This window comes from Lupinus angustifolius, chromosome LG01 (assembly GCF_001865875.1).
Source record: "Lupinus angustifolius cultivar Tanjil chromosome LG01, LupAngTanjil_v1.0, whole genome shotgun sequence".
NCBI classification, from domain to species: domain Eukaryota; kingdom Viridiplantae; phylum Streptophyta; class Magnoliopsida; order Fabales; family Fabaceae; genus Lupinus; species Lupinus angustifolius.
This window is the reverse complement of record NC_032009.1, coordinates 24975632-25000582: the sequence shown is the minus strand read 5'-3', so window position 1 is coordinate 25000582 and position 24951 is coordinate 24975632. Positions and strand designations below refer to the sequence as shown.

Below are 24951 nucleotides of genomic sequence, written 5' to 3'. Positions count from 1 at the left end.
ATTCATGATGTGCTTGTCTTTGAGATATTTATGTTGTAAGGCTTGGACCCAAAGTTTATCCTTACTATACATAATGTTCCACACAAGCTTTACAAGCATGGAAGTATTTGCAAGTCTAGCTTCTCTAATTCCCATACCATCGTATTGCATTGGGTTGGTCATTATACCCCAATTAACCAGATTGAAACCACGAGTAGGACAGTTTTTATTCCAAATAAAGATTCTTGTCAACTTGTCAATTTTAGCACACACTCCCTCATGTAGCCAAAGAGACTGCATAGAATAAATGGGAATGGAGGAGATTACCGACTTAGCTAGACAAATTTTTCCCGCGCGGTTTAGCAGGTTGGACTTCCAGGAGGAAAGCCTATTCTGAATCTTGTCCAGAATAGGCTCAAAAGCTGCCTTGGTGACACGACCCTGCAGAAGAGGGATCCCAAGGTATTTCCCAAAATGATTGATGAAATTAATGCCACTTATCCTCGCAAAGGCTTGTTTCCTAGTGTTAATGACATTTTTAGAACAAAGTGCCTTGGATTTCACAAAGTTAACACGTAGGCCTGAAACTAAGCAAAAAGATTTTAGTGCTTCAACTATTAAACTAACTTGAGACTTGCTGGCCTTACTGAACAACAGGATATCATCCGTGAAGAAAAGATGAGAAATGATTGGGCCACCTCTGGAGATGCGAATTGGAGACCACAAACCATTCATAACTAATTGGTTTATGAGGAGTGCAAGTTTTTCATGCACAACACAAAGAGGTACGGAGACATAGGATCTCCTTGACGAAGACCATGTGAAGGAACAAAGGATTCCATTTGAGACCCATTTTCCAAAGAATAGATAAAGAGGAGGAAGTCACACACCACATAATGAGGGCAACCGTAGCGGGGGGAAAACCAAAGTCAAGAAGAGCCATTTTAAGAAAATTCCAACAAACCTTGTCATGGGCCTTCTCCAAATCCACTTTGAAAGCAACCACACCTTCCCTGGCCTTAGTCTTGTTGAAATGATGCATGACATATTGAGCCAAAATAACATTATCGGTTGTGCCACGTCCAGGGATGAAGTTGCTCTGTAAGGGACCAACAAGATCATTCAAGAAAGGTCTTAGTCTATTTACCAACACCTTGGTGATCACTTTATAAGTGACGTTACAAAGACTAATGGGGTGGAAGTCCTTAAAGGAGATAAGAGCGTCAATTTTAGGGATCAACACAATCAAGGGTCGAAAGATCCCCTACTGAAGGCTTCTCGAACCAGCTTCCACATATCATCCCCTACAATATCCCAGTTCCTCTTGTAGAAGAAAGGTTGGAACCCATCAGGGCCAGGAGCCTTAAATGACTTCATACTAAAAATAGCATATCTAACGTGCTCTTTGGACACTAGAGCTAAAAGCACCTGCTTACCATTGTCGCAAAGCCTAGGTAAATTGTTAATTCCGAGATCGTGGTCCACTAGAACATCAGGACAGCAGAAGAGATTCTTGTAGTAGGTTTGGGCTTCAATCCGGAGTGTCTCCTGATCCGTACACCAACTACCATCGTGCAGACAAAGACCTTGGATTTTGTTCATTCTCCTCCGATTCACAGTTTGCGTGTGGAAAAATTTAGTGTTTCTATCCCCAAATCGAACCCAATATTCTCTAGATTTCTGATACCAAAGTAACTCTTCATCCTTCAACACTTGGTTATACAAACGATGAAGCTCCCTTTCAAGATGTATGAGCTGGTTTGTTTCCAAGACATTTAAACAACGCTCCAACCCACGCAATCTGGCCTCAATCTGGTGCTTTCGGTGGAAGATATTACCGAAGGTCTCCTTATTGAAACTTAGGGCATCATCACACACATGCCCAAGAGAGTTGAAAATAATATTGTTACCTTTGTTCCAGCCATTTCGAACAATAGTGTCAAAGTGCTCATGATTCGACCATGCAGTAAGGAAATAGAAAGGTCTTTTCCTTATTTCAGTAGAGAACCCATCGCATCTGACCATGATAGGGCAATGGTCCGAGTGAACACGAGGAAGGGTCTCAACCAAAGCTTCAGGAAAACTTGTGCGCCACGAACAGTCAGAAAGGGCTCTATCGAGTCGTTTAGAGATATGGAGAAATCAATATCATTCCTTGCTAGGACCCAAATGCTACCACAATGACCAAATGCTTCCTCTATTGCCACAACATTATAACTCAAAGAGGCCCAAAATTTTTGGGCTTTCCTGAATTGGCAATGTGTTTCCATTAAGAAGACTAAATTGGGCTTGATCTTATTAATCAAAGATCTACTATGGCGTCTACCACTGCTACTAAATAACACCTCTAACGTTCCACGAGAGAATATTCAATTCGTTAAACTCAATCATTAAAAATAAAATGTATAGAAATTTAGACAGAACTATAGGACCTTCAAGAGGATGACTCCATGATATGAGGTTCCTCTATCGCAATATCCATGCGTAATTCCATATTGTTAGCAGACTTATGAGCTTGCGTATCATGTTCCAAAGGCCCTGGCCTAACAACGACAATGGGACTTGGATCATGAAGGTCATCTGTGTGTGAGAGTTCTTCCATTCAGACTTGCCCACTATGGGAAAAACTATCCACTTTTGGCTCCATTATCTTTGGAAGATTATTCTTTGTATGGGAAGGACCGTATGTATGGGACAAAATAAGGTTGTCCTTGTGCCATTTTTGATGCGACCCCTCATTAGGGTATTTACCTTTATCCTTGAGTTTACCTTTTAATCCCATCTCATCACATTGTTTTAGTGTTATTGCGGATGAGGCTAGATCGTGTGTGTTTGTAATAGAGGCATTACCATGATTTGCATCCACCAAATGAGTGAGGAGGGTGGATGAAGCTTCCACCCGCAACCTTTTCTTGTTGGTCCCATCCTTGTTGATTGTTGATTTCTCCTTGGTTGTTTTTTGTATGGTCAGGCCCACATCATAATTGGTCCTGGAATCAGTGACGTCACTATTATCCAACAAGACCCCAAATTTATTAGCCTCCTTAGATGCCGTTTTATTATTGATTTTTGAGCCCAACGACACATTTTTGGTATTAACTCCATTTCTCCTACGTCTCGTAACCATCAGCCAATCGCCATAAATAGAAGTGTTTATTGAAGAATAATTATTCTCTAAAAAACCAATAATGGTTGGCACAACCTGTAGGAATGGACTGGCCAGTACAATGAGCAAATCGCCACAAAAGTCTATACAAGGGACGCTGAAATTATTGTATGTTGCTCTGAACTAATAACAAATGGAAAATCGCTTACCAACAAGGTGCTAGTTCAGTGGTATGAAGTCCTATCAGATTTTAGGATGGCTATAAAGTCAAAGGTTTGATTTCTGAGAGCGGCATTTGTTGAGAATGACATTCACACATCCCGAAAGATACTGTAGTAATTAAAAGGGTGAGGATACCCTTGGTAATACCAAAAAAATGGAAAATCATTTTAGTTACTGTAGTAATTAGTCTTGTTTTGTTTGGGCTGAAAAGTATGAGGCTCACATCAATAAAAAGAAAATACATAATCTATTTTGATTAAGGCCCAAGAGCAACACAAATTAGAATACTTGACACTAATGCATGAATGTCACATTTGAGAATAAAACATCATATTGTATTGTTTTGTACTTTTTGCTTAATAATATTCAAATGGTTGGTTCTACATCAAAACATGTATCTTGTTCTTTATCTACAAATTTTCTTATATTTCTCATGTTGATTGGAGGAGTAATTATTTAGGCACTGAATTCTATCGTGGACAGTACACATTCTCCTGTAATACATATCCAATATAACTTATAGAACAAAATCGTTTAGTCTTTGAAATTTTCAATGCACAAGTTGATTCCTTCTCATTCGTCAATATCCATTTGATTTTAGGATTTCACTTATGTGACATTTAACATATACTACATGACATTGTGTGATTTTCTGATATGATTTTTTTATATTTAAAGAAGAAGTTTATTCAACATCAAAATTATGTTGTTTTAAACCTTCTTAAACAGAAAACCCTCATCTCAAAATAGAACCATCTTTTCCAATGCCAATAACTCTCACTGATTCAACAATGTCAAACACATATAAGCCCTAGTTATGGTGTTCAACTATGAATGTAAAGGACTCAAGGATGATGGTTGTGCCGGTGATAATCATGGCGGTGGTGCCACGAGTAACGAGGTTAAAATAAATAAAAATGACATTAATGATATATATAGTGCTAACCCTAAATAATTAAAAGAACCTCCTTTTGGAACATCAATTTGACCAAACTTGATGTCACCGTGGAATTTTGTTGAAGAGTTAAAAGATGAGGTCATGGTGATGGAGATGTAGAGGCTAAAAATTGAAGGATGAGGATTTGATGTTGTGAAATGACACCGTTTTCATATTACAAAAATATGTTTTTTTTTTGTTTTAATTTGTAAATTCAATGTTGACAAATCAAGCAAACGAGATTTTTTCTGCTTGCTTTAGATAAGGAGGCTTCGGTAGCTGATTGTGGGGCTTGGATCAATAGGGAGTGGACTTGGAATATTCAATGGAGGAGAAACTTATTTGCTTGGGAGGAAGATGAGGCGAGAAACCTTTATCATCTAATTCAAAATCATTCTTGCAAAAGTGATGTTGGTGATAGATGAAGATGAAATCTTGATAAGTCGGGGTGTTATGTGGTGAAATCAGCTTACTTGGCGCATTGGAATGCAAGTGTGATGGAACCAGGTAGTATTCTTAATTTATGTTTGATAAATTGTGCTCCTTCAAATGTGTGTTGTTTAATTTGGAAAATTATCAGAGGTAAGGTAGCAACAAAAATAGAGTTTTATTTGAGAAATATTGTGGGGTGAATGATGTCAAGTGTGATTTGTGTTTATTGCATGATGAACATTTAGAACATCTTTTCCTTTCTTGCTTGTGTCTCTAATGTGTGGAATCACTTAAGACTTATGATTCCCTTTGTAAGATTGGTAAAGAGAAATCGTTGTGGAGAATGTTGTGGTTTGCTGTCATTTGGTCTATTTGGAAGTTAAGAAATGACATTATTTTTAGGGGACAGAAGGTTAGTTTTACTCAGATTATGAATTCGATTCAAGTTATATCTTGGTTATGAGTTTCAAGAAATATAGGATCTAATTTGTACACTTTTGCCCAGTGGTGTATTGATCCTTCCACTTGTATAGATCTTCTTTGTAAGTTATAATTAGGTAGGCACCCTTGTGCCCATTTCTAATATACATGCTTATAAAACGAAATTGCGAGGTCAAACGAATGTCGAGGAAAATAAGAAAACTTTCAGGGACTAAAATATTCTTGCCAAAAACTTATACAAGATTTTGAACTAACATAGTTCCCATGTGATTTTTTTAAGGGAGACTCGTCCTTATAAGAAAAGGGTTAGTGGAAAATAGGAATGTAAAAAAGGTTGGACTTCATTTCCAAGAGAGTGTATCAAGGCATTCACACATATATTTAATTTAATATATATTTATGCTAATCTTAACCTATTAAATGATATGATAATAGATGCACCCTTACTTGTTTCTTCTCATTTTAACAACATTTTTAATAAGAATCATTTTCTTTTTAAAAGGGGAAGTTCGCCATAAGTCATGCAAGGGGAGATAAACAATACTAAAAACTAAAAAGTCTTAAAAAAGAATTTAAATAATCACAATTTATATCTTGCCATTTATTAGTCTATGTGGTAGATTTTGTGTAGATCACTGTCATTTAATCCAAACATGATAATTTATAAAAAAAGAATCAATTTTAGATACTGTAGTTTAAACTTATTAAATTAAAATTCTTTGAAATGTAAGACTACTTTATCCGAACACACTTTAAGACTGAAATGAAGAAAATGTTAATTCATACGTTTATATGCCCCCGTTTAAAGTTAGCACACTTTTTTCCTCACTTCAACCTGTTACATGAAATTCATTACCTTTTTAAGCTATAAAATAATATTAATAGTCACAAGCCATGGTTACAATATTCTCATATTTTTCAATGCATTAATTGTCTAGTTTTAGTAGTTATTTTTTCTAATATTTTACAAAAATATATTAATATTCCATTTTTAATATTATAAATTGTTGCATAAACCAGAAAGAAATAGAAACATAAAGAAGAAGAATAATAACAAGTGAAGGAAGAAGAATGTATATTCAAGTAAAGGCAAGAAGCTATGAGAGATTAGTTAGTTGAGTTACACATTCACAAACCATACTTCTATATATAGTTGCTTCACAACTAACTTCATTACTATACTTAGAAAGTAAACTAACTAACAAAACTGAATTATGAATTAACACCCCTCCTTAATTCAGTTTCCTTTGCTGCTACTACCCCTATTTTGATTCTCAGCATCTCAAAACTGTCCTTCTTTAGAGGTTTAGTTAGAATGTCAGCAAATTGCACTTCACTTCTACAAAATTCAAGCTTCAACCTTCCTTTGCTCACTTGACTTCTTAAGAAATGAAATCTGGTTTCAATATGTTTACTCCTGCCATGTGAAACTGGATTTTTAGCAAGGTTTATTGCTGATTTGTTATCAACAAACAATACCATACTCTTGTCATTCTTTATCTTTAGTTCGTCAAGTAGAGTCTCAAACTATAACACTTGACAAGCAGCCATACAAACAGCAATATATTATGCTTCACAAGAAGATAAGGCAACTACATCTTGCTTTTTTGAACACCAAGAGATTGGAGCATTTCCAAGTAGAAACAAATACCTTGTTGTGCTCTTCCTGTCAGCTTTATCTCCACACCAATCAGCATCACTAAACCCAAACATTTCATGACTGAGATTGTTGGTCTTACAAGGAAACATTAAGCCAAGCTCAACTGTACCCTTTAGATATCTGAGCAACCTTTTTACTGCTAGTAGATGAGACTTTTTAGGTGTCTCCATATGCATGCTGACCACTCCTACACCATAAGCCATATCTGGTCTTGTATTGCATACATATCGCAAGCAACCAATCATCTGCCTGTAGAGAGTTTTGTCTGCAAGTTGATCTTCTGCTTCAGAAATTTGTGATGTGTTCCCTGATTCAATAGGAGTTGAAGCAGAGTTACAACTCTGCATCTGAAATCTTTCTAGAATATCAGTGGAATACTTCTTCTGGTGCATGAAGATCTCATCCTCAGTTCTCACAAATTCTATTCCTAGGAAGTAGGCAAGACTCCTTAGATCACTCATCTCAAATTCTGCTTTCATACTCTCTTTAAAAGCCTCAATTTCATCTACTCTAATTCCTGTTACCAACAGATCATCAACATACAATCAAACTATGAGCAAGCCATTCAAGCTTGACCCTTTTGTGTACACTCCATACTCAGTTGTGCACTTCACAAATCTAAGCTATAGTAGGTATCCATCTATTCTTTTATTCTAGGCTCTTGGAGCTGGCTTGAGTCCATAGAGTGCCTTATGCAATCTGTACACATAATTTTCTTTGCCTGCAACTTCAAAACCTGGTGGCTGAGAGAAAAATACTTCTTCCTCTAGAGGTCCATTAAGAAAGGCTGACTTGACATCCATTTGTTGGATTGTTCAGCCATGATGACTTTCCAAAGCTACTACCAATCTTATGGTTTCCATTCTTGCAATAGGTGCAAAGACTTCATCATAGTCTAGGCCTTGTTTTTGCAAGAATTCCTTTGCAACAAGTCTAGCTTTAAACTTGGTTACTTCACCTTTTGGATTTACTTTTGCCTTGTAGACCCATCTTACTGTGATAGCTTTCTTGTCACTTGGCAATTGAGTAAGCTCCCAAGTATGATTCTTATCAATAGACTTAAGTTCTTCTTTCATTGCCTCCAACCAATGATTGTGTCTTATTGCATCACCAAAGCTTACAGGTTCCATTTCTGCCGGCAATGCCAAGTGAACAAGCTCACCCTCTACAGTGATCTCTGAATCTGGAAAGATCTCATAATCACTCAATCTTGGTGGAGCTTGTCTATGCCTATGAGGTCTTCTTTGATTATGCTCCTCAATTGCAGGTGGTTGCTCACAATCACTACTAATTCTTCCACAACTGTTTCATCAAAGTGTATTAGATGAATTTTCTCTGAGTTGTTAATAGTGTTGTTGTCCCAATTCCAGGCTTGTGATTCATCAAACCTCACATCTCTGCTTAGCATGATCTTATGAGTAAGAGGATTGAAGGTTCTATAAGCTCCAGTGGAGTGATAGCCAAGCAAAATCAACTTCTCACCCCTATCATCTAGCTTCTTTTTATGAATCTCGGGTACATGTTTGTAGCACATAGAACCAAAGATTCTAAGATGACCAACACTTGGTTTTTGACCAGACCAAGCTTCCTCAGGTGTGACTTCACCAAGTCTCTTTGTAGGACACCTATTCAAGATGTACACTGATGTTGAGACAGCTTCTCCCTAAAACTTCTTAGACATTCTTTTGGTTCTTAGCATACTTCTGGCCATGTTGAGAATAGATCTGTTTTTCCTTTCTGCAATGCCATTGTGTCGGGGAGTGTAATGTGAAATCACCTCATGAATCAAGCCTTCTTTAGCACAGAATGCCTTCCACTCAATTGACATGTATTCTCCTCCACCATCTGTTCTCAGAGTCTTCATTTTTTGACTGCATTGTCTCTCAACTTGAACTTTAAAACCAAGAAAAATGTTGAAGACTTCACTCTTCCTTTTGATCAAGTATACCCAGGTCTTCCTTGTGAGATCATCTATGAAGGTCACAAGGTACCTGCTACCTCATATTGAGTTCTCCTCAAAGGGTCCACACACATCTGAGAATACCAACTCAAGTGGCCTTGCAGATTTGGTTGGAACATAGGTAGAGAATGAGTTCCTTGCCTGCTTGCTTGCAAGGCAATCATCACACAACTCACTAGGAGTTCTAATTGATGGTAGACCTGTTACAACTCCAATTCTGCACAAGTAATCTAGACTTTTGAAGTTCAAGTGACCATACCTTTGGTGCCAGACCCAACTGTCTTGAGTTGTCTTGGTCATTAAGCATTTATGGTTGCTCACTTGAATTCCAATCTTGAATGTTCTGTTACTAGACAGTGGAACCTTCAAGATTAGGTTCCTTTCACAGTCAAATACCTTCAAAGTCTTATATGCCATCAACATTGTGTACCCTCTTTCGAGCAATTGTCCAAGACTCAACAAATTACTCCTCATTTTTGGCACATATAGAACATTGTGAATGATGCCAGTTTGTCATCCTTCCTTTGAATTGAAATATCACCAATTCCTTCTGCTTCAATAGAGCTATGATCTGCAAACTTCATCCTACTTTTAGCAGTGCCATCAAGCCTTACAAACCAGTCTTTGTGACTTGTCATATGGTTGGAGCAACCAGTGTCCAAGTACCAACAATCTGATTTTGCTTGTTCATTCTCTGTAGTAACCATGAGTAGTACTTGCTCTTCATTTGAGTCATCACCTTGAGCCATCCTTGCCTCAATTTCTGAACCACCATTGCCCTGTTTGAATCTGCGCTTAGTTGCATAATGGCCAAAGTTCTTGCAATTGAAACATTGTACCTTTTTCTTGTCAAATCTCTTTTTGTTTCTCTAAGAGCTTGATCCTGCAAACTAAATTTTTGTGCTGAACTAGATTCTTGTTTGGCTCCTTCCTGATTCTTTACTTTGTCACTTTTCTATCTACCTTTGAGTTTCCTTTGGAGAGATCCTTGAGCAGAAAATTTCTTGGAGAACTTGGCTTGGAGAGCTTGCTCAGACTCATTTTCATGATTCCTCTCCTTAATTCTCTGTTCATGTGCCTCTAATGAACTTTGCAACTCATCAATCTTGAACACTTCAAGATCCTTTGACTCCTCTATAGCTACCACTATATGATCAAACCTAGGTGTTAGTGTTCTCAACACTATTTCAACCACCAATTGATTTCTCATCACTTCATCACATCCTTTCATCAGATTTGTTAGTGATCTGATTTTGGTGAAGTAGTCTGAGATTGAGTCACTCTCTTTCATTTGCACAAGTTCATACTCCCTCCTCAAAGTCTGCAATTTCACCTTCTTCACCTTCTCTACCCCTGCATAACTTCTTTCAAAATTTTCCCAAGCTTCTTTAGCTGTCTTGGCACTGGAGATTTTTTTGAAATTTGCTTCATCTACACATTGGTGTATTAAAAACAAAGCCTTGCAGTCCCTTTTCTTGCTTTCTCTGAAGTTGGATATCTGAATTTCAGTGTCATCTTCACCAAGGGGTTGATATCTATTCTGCACTATATCAAGCACTTCTTGATATCCAAAAAGGACCTTCATCTGTACACTCCATCGTTCATAGTTCTTTCCAACCAGTGTAGGCAGTGTCATTGTGAAGCCATTATTGTTTGCCATAGTGTGATTGTCCCTGGATTAAAGTAAACTGGATGCTCTTGATACCAATGTTGCATAAACCAGAAAGAAATAGAAATAGAAAGAAGAAGAAGAATAACGAGTGAAGGAAGAAGAATGTATATTCAAGTAAAGGCAAGAAGCTATGAAAGATTAGTTAGTTGAGTTACACATTGACAAACCATACGTCTATATATAGTTGCTTCACAACTAACTTCATTACTATACTTAGAAAGTAAACTAACTAACAAAACTGAATTATGAATTAACATAAATCTCATAAGAAGGTTCACAAATTCATTATTTATAAACAGTAAAGAAAGAAAAAATAATCAATGTTGCATAATAAATGTAAATTATACTGTATAAAGAACCACAAAATTTTATAATAGTATTTCTTCTGTAATCTCGTACTAATTATTTTAGAATAACTTTCCCATACTATCGAGTGCATGCTACACTAATTTTATGCTATATCATGTGTCCCCCTATAACTAATTTTCTAATATTATAAATGATGTGACAGAATATGATATTTCATATTTGGAGAGCACTTACAAATATCTCTAATTCTATTATAAATTATCTCCGAAATAGTTTATCTCAACCAAAACCCTCTTATCCTCATCCAAAACTTTTGTTTGAAAATAAATATACAATATAAATCATTTGCATTATGATGATGAATTATTTTGGAATCCAATCTATATGGTGCAATAATAATTCTACAAAATTGTACACCATCAATATCCATAAAATTAAAGTTAAAACACAATCTTGTCTTCAACTTTTTTGTCCTTTTGTGATATTGCTTTGATATTTTGTGATGAAAATGTGTCCTACTTAGTTCAGAGATGGTTCCATGCATTCTCAAGTAGGCACCACTGGACCATGCTTTTTCAAATGGTTCATATCCAAACTAGTGGGAAAATGGGTGTTTCTATTCACTTTATATATCGAAATATTCAAAACAGAAAAAGGTGCATCTTTTCATACTAAAAATTATTAAATCTATGCACTCGTATATGTTATATCATATTGCTTCGTCATTATTGGTTCGATAAAACTAAGATGATGTAATATTTTACCTTTGCGTCATGAAAAATAATGCTTGAAAGTGAAAACTCTTGAGGGCTCCTTCTAATTCAACATTTCCAGGAAATATCATCATTGTATTTTTTTTTGGGTGGTCTTTACAATTATTATCGAACTTTCCTCTTTCGTTTTTTCAAGTAAACATTTTTTTAATGTGAGGGAAAGAAATGTATTTCCTATGGTATGAATTTGGGGTGTTCACTCCAATTGTCTCATAATTTTACTAATTAATCTGGATCTTGAGCTTTCCCTCTTGCCGGTGCAAATTATTAGTTCGTCATTTTGAACTATCAAATTGTTTTGAGAAAAAGATGTATGTTCGGATAATGTACAGTTCTATACACTATCATTATATCATTCATACTCATATTTAATTATTATTCACTTTTGAAATAATTAGTTTAAATGAATAATGTAGTGAATGTATATAATTTTTTACACTAACAAAATATATATATATATATATATATATATATATATATATATATTTCCTAAGTAAAATAATTGCAGGATATAAGGGGTGCTCAAGCCAATTATATAACATCTATTGGACTAAACCAAAGTTTAAGAAGGTATAGTAACAAGACCATAGACACAAGATCGAAGGTTACTACACCATTCAACAAATTCATGTAAAAATATTTAGTGATAAATTATGTTTATAATTCAATTTCCAAATCGGTGTAGGAACTGAGAGTTGTTAAGTTCAAGTGTTGTTGAATTATTAAAGATTTTTACTTTGATTTCAAAATCGTATATGTTATGTTGGCTAACCTAGTGTTTTCCCAAGACAACTAAGAAAACACAAAACTTCAAATATACTTTTTTAGGCTTTATATTCTCTCAACTCTTTGTTTCTTTAAATGGATAAGAGTTAAACTGATTGCTCCACTGAGTATTCCCAACTTTCTATGAAGGACGATGAGAATATAAAAATGGTGATATGGATAAGGTATGGGGCTATAGGGCAACGATATAATATGGACATTTCCTCCACTATGGAAATATTAATTCATTATACATATTGGAGTAATTATTATTATTATATATCATAATATTTTTATTATACTTTTAGATATTTCAAAGAATCTTAATTGATTTCTTTTAAGCCCAACATTATTAGGTCACTTATTAGGATGTGTTTGATTTTCTAAGATATAGTACAATAAATTTTACTCTTTGTTTGATTTTCAAGTTGGGGACAAAATTACCTAACAAAGCAAAAGTTATGTTTTATTTTCTGCATTAAAATTAAAGAACACGATTTTATCCACTACAGTTAACTTGTCAAATGTTGTCACTTACATCAAACCATCCTAAAAATTAAGAACATATAACAAAAGAATGTTTAGTTTAATCCTTAGCAAATATTCTTCATCCGAATTTCCCTTTCTCTATCTCTCCACCCCTTCCATGGACTCTATCAGGGCATTAGGGGCCTCCACCATGCCCACAAAGTTGATTTTGCTTTACCAAAAACAACAATTGATTTTGTTTAATATGTGATGAAAACAACTACTCATTTTTTGTCTGTTCCTTCCAGTATATGATTTTGGATTGGAGAAGGGATCATTTCCAAAGGTATTGTAATTGTACCTCTTAATAAGTATTATTTTCAATAACCAAATCTCAACCTTTGATATTAACCACTATATTAACTTCTTATTATTAAATCAATTAGTCATCTAATCTAATTGATAAAATAATGTTATAAAAGTTATATTTTCTGAATTAATTTCATATTTGATTAAAAATAGAGTCTGTTATAAAAGTTTTTTTACTAAAGTATTCCCTATTCGGCAATCAAAATTAATATTTTTCGTAGTATAGAAATCATCGATGTGAATTTTGCCTCAACCATAATCGGCAATCAACAGACTATTTTTTATTTAAAAAACCATAATCAAACCACTAACATAGGTTAATGGTGGTAATCATTAATCAACTATGCTAGTTCCTCCTTGTACTATAAAGAAGTTATTATTTTAATCTTCTTTATTACCACATCAAATTATAAGCTTCATCAATATTCTTAATTTACAATTAAGATCCAAGTCTTCAAAAAACGTGAACTGGCGAGAGTATCACATAGGTCAACAAGCGAAGGTGTTTCTTTTAAAGCAATACAGCATATTCTCCATCATATATCCTATGCTTTTTTATACATCGTCCATTACTTCCTTTATATCAAAGGGTTAAAATCAGAACCATCAAATGTGATTACACATAAAAAAGGATACCCTATATCTAGTTAACTAGTGCGAATCTTGTAAATTTTACGAATGCAAGAAGGGTATCTCTCAAACTTCTCTAGAATCCTGCAAAAGAAGAGATGAATGAGGGGGCCAAGTGGGTTCATTAGTTCATATATACAATATAGACACTCCTCTAGTGCATTACAGGGCACAATGACAAATTGGGATGTGCATCTAAGTTGAACTTAATTTGATTCTTCTTTAACCGTGTGGAAGATGTTAACAATTATAAACATATTTGTGAAAGAAACCCAATATCAACAAAAATCTACTGTGTAAGGAAGGTGCGCATTGGACCATAGCATCACGCTAATATATATATATATATATATATATATATATATATATATATTTTCCGGGCTGGAGCTAAATCTATTTTCAAAATCAATGAGAATAAGTTAGTCGTTAAAAAATTGTGAGAATTAGTTATAGTTAAAAAAAAATGAGAATTAATTAGTTCGGAAATAAATCTTCTATAGGCACCCTACTTATTATCTATATTTATACTTCTATACTATATATAAAATTAAAATACTGTATAACTATAATCATGATGTAATTTCTACTTTCTTATTTACCCTTAATATTTTTTAATTTTTACATAAAGTCATATAATCGTAGGCAATCACTACAAAAACATTAATTATAAGTTGAAACTATCATTCTCACATTAAATTAAACATTTTAATAAAAACAAAAAAATATAATTTAAAGTATATTCGATAAAAAAATATAATATAAAATACAACGAATACAAAAAAGACATTCTAATTATATAAAATAAAATATAAAAATTGAATATTTAGTTGCATAAAATAAAAATGTGGGTTGACAATCACCAAGTGTATATCGATACAATAGGTCACAATAAATGAAAATATGGTTAGTGATCCTCAGTTCTGAACTTGGAATCAATTATGGATCGGGAAGGTATTAATACTTTGTTCGCTCGTAATAAAACAGTGTCCTTGCTAATACTACGCCAGAATAATAAAACAACAACACTTAAAATTGTAATTTAACAGCACTTTTGTGGCGTTTTCTATGTGATGAAGTAGTACATAAAGTTATATTCAACAGTGTTTTCTGAAAAGATGTAGAAAGTAGATATTTAATAGTGCTCACTGAAGCAAACGTTGTTAAATGTCTACTTTTTAAATGAAATAATATATTTCTCAGACATTCTATCAAACACATGACAAGCATGTCCAACTCCACCATATTTACAATAGATCTGTAAATCACCAACGACTCCAGCTACATTCAACATTAACAGATTACAATATTATAAAATAACATATGAGTACTAAGGTATTATGCAAATTGTTTCTCAATGATTAATGTAAGCTGCAAATGCAAATAAAAAATGACATCTCTAAACAAATTGCAAAAGTTATGAAAATATACAAAATTAGCAGCAATTGAGAAAGAAAATTTACCATTATGCTCAAACATTGTGTTCTAAACCAGTAAACCATAGCCAAAAACCTAGAACATCATAGTTGCATAACTTCACAGCAAATAAAGATCATACTATTAGTGAAGAGAGAAATAAATGAGCTAAAATAAGATAGCAATTTACCTTATGCTTGAAGAGAAAAACAAAAAATCGATAACTTGCTTGAATAGAGAAACTAAAAATAAAAGAGAAAAAAATGTAACTCATGGAGAAGAAGGAAAAGAAAATAATAAATTGAGTGATATGTACATTATTGTGTGTGAAGTTTTGTTTTTGAATTCGAAAAGATTTTCGCTCACTAAAATAAGTGTTTAACAATGTTTATTGAAGAAATGTTGTTAAATATATGAAATATGACATTTAACAACAATTTCTTCAATAAACATTGTTAAAGATAACACTTTAATAATGTTCACTAAAGAAGTGTTGTTGAATATATGAATGTATGATCTTTAACGACACTTGCTTTAATAAGCACCCGTTAAAGATAACACATTTAACAACGTTCATTGAAGAAATGCGGTTAAATATATGAACTTCACCTTTAACAATGCTTTCTTCAATCAGCGTGGTTAAATATAACACCATTAACAACGTTTTCTTCAATGAGTGTTGTTAATATGAACTTCACCTTTAACAATGCCTTCTTCAATGAGCGTGGTTAAAGATAACACCATTAACAATGTTTTCTTCAATAAGTGCTGTTAATTCTCTTTCGCCTTACATTTAACAACGTTCAACACATAAACGTTGTTAAATATCAATTCTGACATAGTGTAATTAGATGAACTTTTATAGTATAATTCTGACACATCTAATTGCAAAAACAAAATATTTTATTTTTTACTTTTGTTTCTAACAAGAGTTTATTTTGATCTTATGCAGTCTTATATGCAATATGAAAATCAAGATTATGTAATTCTCGGTAAAATATGTTTGCTTGATTTGATTTCTTTTGATTGATTTGAAAAATATTTATAATTGTTTCAATTTAATGTAACTAATAGTGAAGAGATAGTGTTGATCATAAACTATCTTCCCATTTTCCAAGAAGTTAGATACGATGTGAACCATAACGGAACTATAAAAGTTCCATTAAATTTATTTAATAATAAAGTAAATGATTAATTATAGTATATGTTATTAATTTTAAATGGAATTAATATCAAAATATGTTATTGGTCATAGACCTTCCTCCAATTTTTAGAGAAGTAATAGATGAGTAAACCATTAAGAGAATATAAAAATTACATTACATTCATTTGGTAAAAATATTTTTCTACTATTGTTATTTTTAAATAAATGAAATCAATAATAAAGAGACGACACTGGTTATAGAACGACTTTCTACTCTAAGTAGAAAGGAGGAGACGACGTGGGACACGATCATTCAAATTCCATAAAATTATTTAGGCGATAAAACATTTTTAATTATTTTTAAATAAATGCAATTAATTGCAAAATGACGACACTAGTTGTAAGCCGACTTTCTGCTTGATGCAAAAAATAAAAGACAACACATGTCACGTTCCAGCTATTCAAATTCAACTAATATTTTTTATTATTAAATTTTTGGATCTAAAATATTTTCATTATTATTTAAAGATAGATTAGTTTTTTGGGGTCTTAAATTACCATAATATCCACAAATGAACAAATATAATTATTGATTCTATAAAATCAAAAAAATGACTCAAATGTCCTTTATGTTTTTCTGAAATTTTTAATTTTTGAATTATGCATTTTTTATTTTATAAAAATAGATTGAATAAAATTGAGTGTTTACATAGTTTAAAAAAAACCCTTTTTTCCCGAATATAATTTTTCCACTCAATTTATATTTTACACCATTTATACCATAACTATTACGTCTTCCCCCTTCAAAACTAGGATGGCCACGGGCACGGGCGGACGCAGGTAGCATTTTCCTGTGCCCAAATTCGCAATATTTGCGGGTACCCGTATGAGTAGCGGGTAGTTGCGGGTACCCAATGAATTTTTAATTTTAATTATATATTTATATAATTTGTAATAATTAATATGTAAAAATAATTGTTACATAAATAATATAATATTTGTATGATAAATTTATGATCATAGTCAAATATGTGTAATTTATTATGAAATAATAATAAAGTATATGATATATAATCTTAAAATAATAATAAATATATATTATATAAAAATTTAATTAAAAATTAAATATATAAATTTGCGGGTATCCGCGGGGCGAATATCACGAAACTCGCTCCTGTCCATAAGCTACTATTGCGGGTACCCGTTGTGGGTATTTCCACGGATATCCACGGGTAAGATTTTTTTGTCATCCATATGCAAAACTACTCACACTATTTCGTATATATTTTTATTTTATTTTAAACTTTTTATGTTTCAAAACTATTATTGTTTTCTAATTTCAAGACATTGTCAAACTAATTTTCCCCCTAATATCATCATTTATCAAATTTACCTATTATATTTTTTATTAATTAATTCATCTTTATACTCTATCTTATCAAATAAATTAGGATATTTTAGTTAAAATACAATACTACTCCATGGTTTGTAATCTTTGTGATTTAACCTTAAAAAATGGAAGGGGTGGAATATTGTTTTTATTTTGTAGAAATTCAAGCTTTGATTAATTGCTTTTTCTTCTTCAATCTTATTCTCATTCAATAATTATATGGATAATTAATTCAAAGCCATCTTAATTTTCAACCTATTACGACGAATTGTTATGTCTTTCAAGTAATGAATACGCGTAAAAGGATGAATTAAATAAAAGGGAAAAAATATAAACATTTTAGTCAAGATATAATAATTTTTTTACATTAGTTATTAAGTTAAAAGATAATCCATTTTTAATTTCTCAATAAAAATTTTAGTTCCTCGGTAAACAACAGAAACAATATATAAGAATTCCTTATAAATGAATTCATGTCGTTGGGTTATTCGTCATTAATTTCATTGTTGTTTCAAGACCATTTTTTGGTAAAGTAATATTTTATTTTTAGCTATAAATATGAAGTTACTTAAAAAGAAAAAGGGACCGGAGTAAGTTTAAAAAATTTACTCTACATTTTAGCCATTAATTCTATGGAAATTTAATTATTTAGATATATTCAATATTCAAATACTTGAATTTCCCTGGAATTAATAGTTAAAATATGAAATAAGTTTTTTAAACCTACACTTAGAATAGTAAATCTCGTCTCACTTAAAAAAATATATTACGCCCTATGTGTAAGAACCCCTTATAATTAGATAAGTTAATCAATAATTCTTATGGGATCATTTGTCTTCAATTTCTTAGTTGTTTCTATTCCAAATAAAGTGGGTTTAGTTATAAATATCAAGTTCCTTCTCAAAATATGTGGCTTAAAATAATTCATTCTAAATAAAAAATAATAGTGAATAATTTAATTAAGATTATTATTTTTTTATTGGCAAAAGAAAATTTTATTAAAAATATATGTAAATATACACAATATTACAAAACAAGAAAAAAACAAGTTTGTTTCACGTTTAAGTTATACATATAAGTTATTTAATTAGAAGTAATCCATTTTGATACATTTTGGTCTAATCCTAATGTTTTTTTTTATTTTGGTGTTAACTAAAGATATTTTCATGCATAAGAAACTAATCATTTTTAAGATACTTGATTGATTTTTCCAACAAGTGTCACTTTCAATCGTTAAATATTGGGATGGTAATCACATGTCTCACTTTGTATTTTAACCCAATTAGAAAGTTTCGTTCGATTAAAAAGGAAAATAAAAAACATAAATTAATATTTTAATAATATTTTATAAATTTGATTGATTAAAGATATAAGTACAATAAAATTTCTGGGCAGGGGATTCCTATACCAAATATTGACATATAACTTTATACATGACCCAACAAAGTCTTACATTATTCGATAACTCCCGATTATCCTAATTTCTTTGTTATAAGTCACCTGATTATTCCATTTGAGGTGATATATGGTCATGAGAAGCAAAGGAAATTAGAAGGAGGTAGCATTTATCAAACACCAGTATAATTAGAAGATAGAATTAGTTTCATCATTCTCCCCACATTGAACCTTTTTGGTGGCGGGCTGCCCAATATACTAAAAAAGTACACGTTTATTATTATAATATTGACATAAAGTGTAGTGCAATTCATTTGCATGTCCCTAACCAGAGTTTCCTATGTGGACCCGGAACCCTTATGTAAATAATACCAGATGATAGTGCAGGAAACAATCATTGCACAGCGTTGTTCATAAACAATCAAATAAATGACATAAGAATAAATAGAGGAGAAGAAACAAGAGAATTTGTTAATGTTGTTCGGTCAATTATTAGAGAAGAAGGATTACAAACCCTAGCACACTCATGAGCCTACCTGCCCATAGGGTGTTTCTATTTGGTGCTTATACTAATGCACAGTACAACAAAGGACTTGAGTCCAATATATAACATTGATACTCTACTCTATTCTAATACTAGGCAATGTGAAATTTCATATAATAATATATTTCGAACAATCCCAACAATCTCCACCTTGATTGAAATAGACAAATATCTCGCTCCTTAGGAAATCTACACAAGAATCTCCACCTTGTTTAATGTCTAATTCTCTTTAACTACTCCCCTACTATCCTTGACGATGTTATCAATAGCCTAGCTCTCCAAACTTGTAATGCAGCTTCTCGTACCGCCATCAAATGGTACGCATTGCCTATGCCACCTATTTCTAGGAAGTCTTTCGATATATTGGAACCTCTACACAAAAGTTTACCAACAATCGTCCTCTTCAATACTCAGTCAAACTGAACCTTGGAGCTTCCTTGAAAAGCCTCAACCACTACCACCATCGTCTACTCCGACAATCCTAGTTCAAAAGAACTATCATAATCCACCATAAGGAGTATATCCACAACACACACCTTGCGTCAATGCTAACTAATGTATGTGTCACATCCTTGCATCCTAGCCAATGACCATGTCACACACTTGCATATCTACCAATGCTCGTGTTACAACTTGCGTCAAAGGTAATGCCCATTTAACACCCTACATCAAAGTCAGTCAGCATCTCTGTGCTTTTGTGGATCTGCTAACAATTAACATCCTTCACTATGACGTCTCAGACACGCCATTAGGATATTCTACTTCTCATCTCAAATGAGAACATTCTTTCAACATCTAGAGAGATATTGTCAGCATCTGTCTCTAGGTCAAACTCAACACATGAGTCTCTATCTTCACCTTGATCCTAACCCAATACATGAACTTATGGGGTCCTGGATCAACACATACATCTCCCACGCCACAGTTCCGCCATATTTCCTTCTCGTTCAACTCATCTACCCTATCTTTGTCATTACCTATGACACACCTTGTCTAGCCATCACGCATTCACCCTCTTTAGCCATTATCTGACGTATGCGTTAAGAGCCATCTACCAATTGGCTCTGATACAATTGTTGGTGCAGCGGAAGCGATCGTTGCGCAGCGTTGACCACAAACAAGCAAATAAAGGACATAAGAATAAATAGAGGAGAAGAAACAAGAGAATTTGTTAACGTGATTCGGCCAATTGTGCCTACGTCCCCGAGAGCGCTGAGCGGCTACCAAGATATTATTAGAGAAGAAGGATTACAAACCCTAGCACACCCATGGGCCTACCTGCCCATAAGGTGTTTCTATTTTGTGCTTAATTATACCTGGTGCACATTACAACAAAGGACTTGAGTCAAATATATAACATTGATATTCTACTCTATTCTAATAATAGGCAATGTGAGACTTCATATAATAATATATTTCAAACAATCCCAACACAATGCTTGGTTACAATGGTAACATTTTTATGGTAATAATATATGTGCAACTTTGGATAGGTAGAGGAGTCACACGCATATTCCTGACCCTTAGGAAAAGGAATGAGGCAAAGGTAACACAAGTTAATATTGTAACCAAGTTCCACTTGGAACTGAAAGTATATATGAGTTGTAAGGCTTAAAAACCACTTGGTGGGTGACACATCATAAAGGTAACATGGTGGAGCCATGGTAGTTTTGTGAATTTATACCGCTAATGGTACTAGTTTACCTTGGGAGAGGGCATCCATGTTGAATAGGTTTAAACCAAAATAAGGTTTAAGGACAATAAGGGTAAAAATGTGTGTTTGGATAGTGTGTTAAAGTAAATGGTTTTTGGGAGGAACGACTGGAAAGTGGGTCTAAAGCTATAGTGATGTTTGCATTCCCGTTTGCAACTTGACCGGCCTCACCTTCCCTTTTGCGCACTATATAAGTGTTCCTTCTCTACACATTCATTCATGAAACTTAGAGAGAGAGAGAGAGAAAGAGAGAGATATAGTTTGAAGTGAGGGTTTGATCACTTTTGAGAGTGAGACACTTTAAGAGAAAAGAGAGAGAACTATTTCCTAAAGTTCAAGTAGCTAGATTTAAGAGATGACCATGAACCGCGATTCTTGGGTTTTTCTTTTCGGCCTTATAGGTAGTTATTATATATGATCGTTTTTAATTCTTTCATTAGCATTAGGTTAATACCTTCAATTCTAATCCATGCAATTATTTCTACCGTCTTTCTTATGTAGTTACTTATGTTTGTTTGAGCAAAGCGTATTCATTTTTTAATATAGTGATAGTTTTAGAGCATGCATGATAACTGGAACCATCAGTAGCATGCAAATTATATTGCATGGCAATTTTCTGATTCCCACCCTAATGTAGTTAGGATAGCAATATATTCGATTTAATTAAGAAAATATATATAACTATAAATTGCATATAGAATTAAGGTCCAAAGTCATGTCATAACATTTGAAGTTATCAGGTTCAATCATGCATAATATTGAAGAAATAAAGTCTTCAGCAGGGACCAATAATAGTTGTGGTTAGAGATCATTAGGTCACAAGTGCTAATGGATCTTTTTTTCTATTGCTTTTATAGGCAACATCATCTCCTTTATGGTGTTCCTTAGTCCAATGTAAGTGATATCTCTTTTTGCTTTACCTTAGTCCTTGCAAATTAATTAATTAATGAACAAACTAGCTAGCTATAGTTATCCATTGAAGTACTTTTCTTCTCTAAAGCACGAATTCGTCAAACACACTCACGTGTCAGTGTCCGACACGTATCCGACACGGATACATTTGGATTCGCGAAGGATACGTATCCATAGAGTATCCAAAAATTAAAAAATAAAATAAATAAATATTAAGACACGTATCCGATTCGTTTTCAATAAAATATAGGGTATATGGATTCGTTTTCAGTAAAGTATAGGATATATAGATTCGTTTTCAATAAAATAGGATAAGATAAATTCGTTTTCATTAAAATAGGATAAGATAGATTTGTTATGAAGGATAACGATTTTAAATTTCCATTATATTTTTTACTTTGGATATTTTGATTTACACTTATAATTTTATCATATTTTATGTGTTTTTATTATTTTATACGCGTATCCCTGAATGTATCGTATCCTCTATTTTAGAAAAAATGTGTGTCGACGTATCAGATACGTATTGTATCCGACACATATCAGTATTCGTGCTTCATGGCTTTCCTTAACAACACATGAATATTTGTGCAGTCCAACTTTTTATCAAATTTACAAGAAGAAAACTTCTGAAGGGTACCAATCACTTCCCTATGTTGTTGCACTCCTCAGTGCAATGCTTTGGATTTACTATGCATTGGTAAAAAAGGACTCTGCACTTCTTCTCATAACCATTAACACCTTTGGAATTGTTGTGGAGTCTTCTTACCTTGCATTCTTCCTATTTTATTCCTCAAAGAAGGCTAGGGTATTAATTTTATAACTCCCTCCTATATTCATATAATTTCTTCATTTTCTATTTAAGGTTTTCAGTGAAATAGTTTTCTTTACTAATAATAATAATTTATATTTTGTTATAGCTTTCCACCATCAAGCTTCTTCTTTTGTTGAATGTGTTTGGCTATGGAGCCATGCTTCTAGCTACTCTCTACTTGTCCAAGGGAGCAAAGCGTCTTGCTATTATAGGATGGATTTGTTTGGTTTTCAACATAACTGTATTTGCTGCACCTCTCTTCATCATGGTGAGAATTTAATAATTAAGATATATTTTATTATTTATCCATGTAGAGAACTTCTCATTTTTAATATTGAAAAAAATAATATATTCACCAACAATGTATGAATTTTATACATTATTACTATATTATTTATCCTTCATGTTTTATCATCATTGTCTACAATAAATAAGTTTATATGATCAATACATGCAGAAAAAAGTCATAACAACAAGGAGCGTGGAATACATGCCCTTCACTTTGTCCTTCTTTTTAACAATCAATGCTGTTATGTGGTTCTTCTATGGCCTTTTCCAAAGGGACTATTATATTGCTGTAAGTTCAATTATATACTCAAATGGCTAGCTAGGAGCATATTATTATTTTTAACCTTTGAACTCTTATCTTATCATTAACTAATACATGAGTTTCTCAGTTAATACCAGATTATGTGGAGTTAGTTATAGGAAAGTTAAATTAAATGTGTGCATTATATACCATAAAATTAAAATAAATAAATATGTGGGTGCGCCATTAGTTTGGAGTTCCCATGAAAAGAAAGACCAAAGTGCAATGTGGGCCCCGCATATTCCTAAGTTGGTACATTATTATTTAATAATTTGAAAAACTTTGTGTAGCATTATTCAATTTGATTCTTTTCTTCTTCTGGGTAAAAAAAGTATAATAATTTGATCTTCAAAAACAACTTACTAATGTTAAATTTTGATGATGCAGCTCCCAAATACACTTGGGTTTCTGTTCGGTATAGTTCAGATGGTGTTGTATTTGATGTACAGAAACGCCACACCAGTGGTAAAAGAGAATCCAATGAAAGTTCAAGAATTGAATGGCCATATTGTTGATGTTGAGAAGGTGCATGATGGAGCAAGAGGTGGTGCTATTGGCAAAGTCTGATTTCAGCAATGAGTATGAATATTGAAAAAAAAGTGAAACAGGGATAGATGACCAAGAAAGAAAACTTAACCTAAAAGTTCAGTTACCTTTATGTCACTCATATAAATTGTCTTTGGTCTAAGTGTTTGGTTTTATATTAATGTAAAGGTGTGGTTTCAATTTGCCTGTACGATAATATATCTTTAATCAAGCAAGTCAATTATATATAAAGCATTGCAAGTTTAGATTCTCTTTGGCCATATCACTCTCATATTGTAATGCTACGAATAACGTAGTAAATTCACCTCTCTCAAGTGTATCCCTCAGTCAAACTCTTATCAATTCACTTTGGTTGTATATCTAATCAATGTTTTAAATAAATGAAAAATAATTATTTTAGTAACTTGCAGTCTCCTACTAACGACCATACTTTGATTTCATTATATTTTTAGTTTTTAATTATCAATTTGTCCACAGACATGGGAAGAAGGATTTTCGGATATACATGGAAGTGTTAACGATATATGAGAGAAGAACTTTAAAGGAATTAAGTAACAACGAAAGAGATATTAGATGGATCTAAAGCCTTCGACCAAAGGATAAAGAATTAGAATGGTAGGATAAAAGTGTTCAAGACAAAGTTAAGGTGAAATTTTTTTTTTATAAAGCATGATTATTGTGTAAAATTACAGCAAGTTGAGAAAATACAAGGCAACTAAGAAAGAGACAAGAAAGCAGTGAGAGAAACGAAGGAGATAGAGTGTATG

The 24951-nt window shown here is 32.9% G+C and overlaps 2 protein-coding genes across 2 annotated transcripts; one reads left to right on the top strand and one right to left on the bottom strand.

Annotated features, from left to right (window-relative positions):
- Positions 9693 to 10397, bottom strand: LOC109326065. Its single transcript, XM_019558750.1, has one exon. It carries the CDS (start codon positions 10395 to 10397, stop codon positions 9693 to 9695), a length of 705 nt encoding a protein of 234 aa, XP_019414295.1.
- Positions 21552 to 24498, top strand: LOC109358181 (bidirectional sugar transporter SWEET14-like). Its single transcript, XM_019602271.1, has 6 exons — positions 21552 to 21724; positions 22181 to 22217; positions 22830 to 23043; positions 23156 to 23317; positions 23507 to 23626; positions 24026 to 24498. The coding sequence occupies exons 1-6, from the start codon at positions 21679 to 21681 to the stop codon at positions 24203 to 24205; spliced, it is 759 nt and encodes a 252-aa protein (XP_019457816.1). The 5' UTR covers positions 21552 to 21678; the 3' UTR covers positions 24206 to 24498.

Bases quoted from the DNA above. Each gene is read 5' to 3' on its own strand.
- LOC109326065 (XM_019558750.1), bottom strand. From the start codon at position 10,397: ATGGCAAACAATAATGGCTTCACAATGACACTGCCTACACTGGTTGGA.
- LOC109358181 (XM_019602271.1), top strand. From the start codon at position 21,679: ATGACCATGAACCGCGATTCTTGGGTTTTTCTTTTCGGCCTTATAG. The intron at 22,218-22,829 runs GTAAGTGATATC...ATATTTGTGCAG, and splicing joins ATGGTGTTCCTTAGTCCAAT to TCCAACTTTTTATCAAATTT. The intron at 23,318-23,506 runs GTGAGAATTTAA...CAATACATGCAG, and splicing joins CTGCACCTCTCTTCATCATG to AAAAAAGTCATAACAACAAG.